The sequence below is a fragment of the Babylonia areolata genome, chromosome 1, assembly GCF_041734735.1.
Source record: "Babylonia areolata isolate BAREFJ2019XMU chromosome 1, ASM4173473v1, whole genome shotgun sequence".
NCBI lineage: Eukaryota > Metazoa > Mollusca > Gastropoda > Neogastropoda > Buccinidae > Babylonia > Babylonia areolata.
The window spans coordinates 72,008,860-72,014,217 of NC_134876.1; the positions used below are offsets into that span (position 1 = coordinate 72,008,860).

General features: G+C 37.5%; 1 protein-coding gene across 2 annotated transcripts; it reads right to left on the reverse strand.

Annotated features, from left to right (window-relative positions):
• Positions 1-865: 865 nt before the first annotated feature.
• On the reverse strand, positions 866-4,977 carry LOC143287016 (serine/arginine-rich splicing factor 2-like). 2 transcript variants are annotated; one of them, XR_013055902.1, is made up of 3 exons: positions 4,549-4,977; positions 3,300-3,632; positions 866-2,374 (listed from the first exon to the last, which is right to left on the reverse strand). XR_013055902.1 is itself a non-coding variant. In XM_076595027.1 (2 exons), the coding sequence occupies exons 1-2, from the start codon at positions 4,878-4,880 to the stop codon at positions 3,401-3,403; spliced, it is 564 nt and encodes a 187-aa protein (XP_076451142.1). In that variant the 5' UTR covers positions 4,881-4,977; the 3' UTR covers positions 2,895-3,400. The 2 variants fall into 2 exon arrangements, 1 of the variants encoding a protein (XP_076451142.1); XM_076595027.1 differs by lacking the exon at positions 866-2,374 and having other exon boundaries at positions 2,895-3,632.
• Between the last annotated feature and the right edge of the window lie 381 nt (positions 4,978-5,358).

Sequence of the window (5,358 nt, forward strand, 5' to 3'; positions counted from 1 at the left end):
CAAGAAGTGAGTGGGCATGACACAGGCAGGAATTGCAAATGAAAAACACATGTATATATATACATATATATTGACACACACACACAATCAGTGTGTTAAATGAACTAATTCCGGTAATGCAAAGGAGGCAACTAGCCAAGAGAGGCTATTAGTTGCAGCAACTTTCGATTTCTCTGCATAGTGGACAAGTAGTTTGGACAGGACAAGACTCCAGACCCCTGCCGAAATCTGCACCAGTGGGTCACAGTAAACCATGAGTTATTAAACGAACTTTTAACTATCATTATTTGATAGTCTGTTCATTTTCCTTTCATAAAAGTAAAGGTTATGTATACTTTCTTGCAGTACTTAATGTTAGAAAATTTTTTTTCTAAGTATTACCCTCTGCAACCCTAAACCACCTGGCAAATAGGTAGCACAAGTCAAAACAATGCTTGGCATTGAAGAGGTTAAATCTAAATTCCTAAGGATGTTCTGGCTATGAGCAGCGACTTCAAGAAGTATGATGAAAACTGGGCAACAATTACACTTCCACATCCCCCCCGATGGCATTATGCCATGCGACATGGAACCTTTACCATCTCCTTATGGTTCTTGCTCTCACCACAACCACTCTCACCACAATCAATCAGATGAGATCAAATGTAAGATATTGGTGTACCTTCAACTGAAGCCTTTTTCTCTCTGATCAATCACACGGTGTTGTGTAACCTTGCAAAATCTGATGAAAATTGAATGCATGTGTCTATCTTTTCCTAATCTGCCAAGTTATCAGCCTGGGTGGGATCACCAAGCTAAAATGGTATGAATTTTTCACACAACAAATATGCACACATTCCAAAACATTGGAAGACTTCACCACACTAAAATTCCAACACAGTTTTTCTTTTTTTTCCCTAAAAGCACATTTTAATTTGAAACAGATGATGCTGGCTGGTGAGCACAGATCCATGGCTCCTTGAAATGTTCCTGAAAATGACTCGGGTAACAGAGAATTTAAACAAATTTGTTAAAAAAATGACAATGTCTTAAGTTGCAACTAAAAACTTAGTCTTATCACCAGATCATTATAGACAATACCCCCCCCCCCCCCCCCCCCCCCCCCACAAAAAAAATGTTGAATGCTTTATTTTGTGGGTGGTTTGCCAATTTGCCACTTGGTTTACACAGGAACCTTGATCTCCACCAGTCACTTGTTTGGCTACAGCAAGCAAGGTAACTAGTATTGTTTTGTATTACTCTTTTGTCACAACAGAGTGAGTCTGATGTCAACCCAGAAGCATTGTGAAAGAGAAGAATAAAATATGTGGATACTCATGACTGAAAGTACCTTGCACATAAATACGATTTTCTACTATTTTGCAGTTCAAATAAATGAATATAGTATACCTTTTTAAAGCTATTACGTAACCGTAAGTGTTGAGTTACTGGCTTTTAAGATCGTATGTTATTTGTCAAATAGATTTCAGCTATATAATACTGATAGTCTCTGACCCACCAACTGCGAGGAATGATTGGCGCATATCTCACATTACACTGTACACAGCAACGTACATGAATGGGATAATTCTCTGATTGATGTTGAAGAAAAAATATTCTCTAGACAGGTGGTGTTCTCCCTTGTGTATGCAGATCCAAAAATGTGCAATGAATTGATGCAGAGGAGCAAAATTAGAATGTGATGAAATATGACAAAGGGAGAACAAAGGAACATTAATTTGTTTGCAGCTGCCTTCATCTTGATGTCTGCCTTAAGTTTAATTTAGAAACTGAAATGATCTTTACTGAAGATTTTGCTGAATTTCATAGCTCTCATGACAGCGTCATAAAATCTTTTGTACATTTTTTTTCTTTTAACTGAAATCAGAAACTATAAATAAACAAAAATCATTAAAAATATAAAAATAAAATTAAAAAAAAAAAAAAGAAAAGGAGAAGAAAAGAGTTAAATCATATTTTCCCTTTTCAGTTGATTTGTTTCTTATGCTCTATTGGCTATACCCACTTTTGTGCTCATGATACCGAAAGCATTTCCATGGCATGTTATAAATTTCACCCTCTTTCTGTTTTTTCTTTCCCAAAACCATTTATCAATTTCATTGTTACGTAGTCAGCCATTACTACTTTGTAGAAAATCACTGAAGGCAGACAGCAGACTTATTTGTTTCTTTGAAAATGGCCTCTGCAGAGTCCATCACTACAGCAACCGCTGCTTGCTGTGGGCACCCCTCTCTCATCACTGCGTGTGAGTCACTGCACTGCCCCAGCTCGCACAGCATTGCAGACTGCAAACAGCACTGGCAGGTGGCACACCTCCGCCATCACCTCCCCGACCATTAACAGCATACAGCCCAGCACTGCTTTAATACCCCTCCTACAGTGTGGGGAAATAAAAACAATGCATTAATCACTGTATGAAACACATACGCACACACACATGAAACATACAATAACACAACAAACAATAAGTACAAACACAGACATGAAAGATAATAACACAACAAACAATAAGTGACATATAATTAAAAGCTAAAAAAACAAACGTTTTAACACACAACCTACCCATAAAAAGCCACTAAAACAAACATGCAAACACTAACACAAAATACAAATCAAACTCTTTCAAAGATAAATTTCCAGAGAGAACTATATAAAATTTTTTTACATCTATAGCCAAGGTATATTGCTACTGAAGCTTTTAATTCATAATTTTTTTCCAGTTCAGTTGTTTAACGTTTAACTTAGTATCTAATAAAATTTATTGCAGTTGCTGTTAAATTTACTATGTACATGACTCACTCTTTTTGAAATTAACTTTGATTGCTAATTGCTCTCATAGTGTCATCCAAATTTACCTTTCTTTTAGATAATAAATCTTGTTAAAAACAAAGAAAAAAGCTTGAATCATTCAATTTATTACCAAATGTCATCTCTTCAAATATTGTTAACACCACACATTTACTTACTTTCAGATTTAATAGTGGAACATAAAATGAAAATGACAGTACACGCACACACACAAAAAAAAGATTTATCAACAGTTATTCAAAACTTACTGCCAGACATGGCTTCTTATAAATTTGCTTGATGAGAAACAGGTCTAAAACAGAACACAAAAAAACTAGACTCACCAACAGTAATCAATTCAAAATTTACTGCCAAACATGGCTTCTTTCAAATTTACTTCATGAGAAACAGACACAGATCTGATTTATATGTTACAAAAAACAACAAAAAACAACTGAATATTATAAAATCTATCAGTAGTTTTAAATGTCAAAATCAGTACAAATAATGACCTGCTTTAGATCAGGTATGCTGGCTGTTCTGTAGGAGTTCACCTGTCAGCTCAGCATACTACTGACATAGTTGTAACAGGCACCAACAGTTCAACGAATGCTCAGTCTCCATTCTCTTGAATGTCGTCTTTTCCTGAGCCCTCAGATCTGGCAGGACTCCGAGAACGTGACTTTGATCCTGATCGGCTGTGATCCCTTCTATCCCTGCTGTTGCTTCTGCTGCGGCTTCGACTCCTACTCTTGCTGTATGATCGGCTTCGGGAGCGGCTCCTTGAATACCTACTTCTGCGACTACGATGGTCACGATCACGGGACCTGGATCGTGACCTTGACCTGCAGAATACACAGTTCAAAGTATATTCAGTCAAACATTCCAACAATTCGAGGTAATTATTTTCCATATACACATTCAAAACTTTAAAGTTCACTAACATGACAACTGACCTTGGACCTCATTTTATTCTTCCCATCCCCCTTCTCCAAATGCTCTGGCCTCTGGCATGGGAATTTAAGTTCAGATGAATTATGTCAAGACAGTTGATCCTTTACCAGAAACTGAAAATTTGTATGTTCGTAAAGTAATCCACGACAGCATTTCTTAGTTATGGATCTGTTACTTTAGTGTGGGGAAAGCCAGGTCCACAGAAGCTAATGGAAGTTAATGGGTAAAAATGATAGCCTTAACAAAATAACACTAACATGTATCATGTTGGTGTGTTCTTCATTTCTTGGTTGACAATGACAAAACATAATGCTAAAAATCATTTTAAAAAAGTGTCATGCATTCTCAAACATGACACATAGTATAAAAGCAGAGTTCCAATAAATACTGTCAATATATTTCTACTGATTCTATTTTACTAAATCATGTGAGCTTTAGTTTGCTTACTAATGCGAACTTAACGTATGCCATAATAAGTAGCTGTGGCTGACCAGCAGAGAAACATTCATTCACATTACCCAAATATGGTCTGTCAGTAATCAGAGTTTTTACCTAGAACTGTGTTCCTTTAGATTCAAATGTTAAGCAATATGAGTACGACTATGACCAACAATGTCTGTCTAATAATCTGGGACTTTGCTGAACTGACAAGTGCAATTTTCAAAACAAATAACATTCTTACCATGAACTAAATATTCGCAATAGGCATGCATGTATGTGTTTAAAGTATGTTTGTGAGAGTACACAAAAGTGTGTTCGTTCGTAGAAATGAATGCTCTTGACATGTGCTAATCTTGCCTGCATTACCTGTATCGGCCACCTCGCCTTGGTGGTCCCCGTCTGAACGGTTCGGCTGGTCTTCCATATCGAGCCATCTGACATCTTACTTCTCTGCCATCCAGAATTGCTCCATCCATCGAATCCATCGCGTCCTCAGCATCTCGGCGATCAAAAAATCGCACAAAGGCAAACCCCCTGCTTTCCCGGTTGAAACGATCACGCGGGATGTAAACGTCGCCCACGTCTCCATATTTTTCAAAGGCACGTCGAAGATCTTCTGGGGTTGTTCTATATGTCAAATTGTCGACTTTCAGCGACACCATTCCTTCGATGCTTGGTGGACCTCGTCCGTAACTCATGATGGATGATAAACAGAAACTTATGAACGACAAAAACAGTACGTGGTAATTCTGACACACGGTCGATCATCAGAATTCTGGGAAGAAGTACCGCTGAGGAAGAGCGCATGCGTGCTTCCGAAACCCGTATCAATCGTTTTACCAGAATGCTTACAAACAATGAGATTTTACCGAAACTTGAAAATCGTTTGACTCCCTTGTTTACACACACACACACACACACACACACACACACACACTTCAGTTTCAGTTTTAGTTTCTCTAGATACATGTTGATAATTGCGTTTTATGATAGTGGAATAAGTGAGAAAGGAACAGTTTATACAAACACTAAGGAATTCACACTGAGTCAAGAAAAACCTGGACACAACTGTAACATTTTAAACACTGAAGTTTCCCAAATAATGTCCATTTATTACAAAACAGACATACGTTGGAGCTCAGGGTGTGCGGGTTTTCAGTGTGTGTGTAGTTTTTT

Excerpts from the sequence above, each read along its gene's own strand:
- LOC143287016 (XM_076595027.1), bottom strand. The coding sequence starts at position 4,880 with ATGAGTTACGGACGAGGTCCACCAAGCATCGAAGGAATGGTGTCGCTG. Across the intron at positions 3,633-4,548 it reads AGGCGAGGTGGCCGATACAG|GTCAAGGTCACGATCCAGGT; the intron begins GTAATGCAGGCA and ends TGTATTCTGCAG.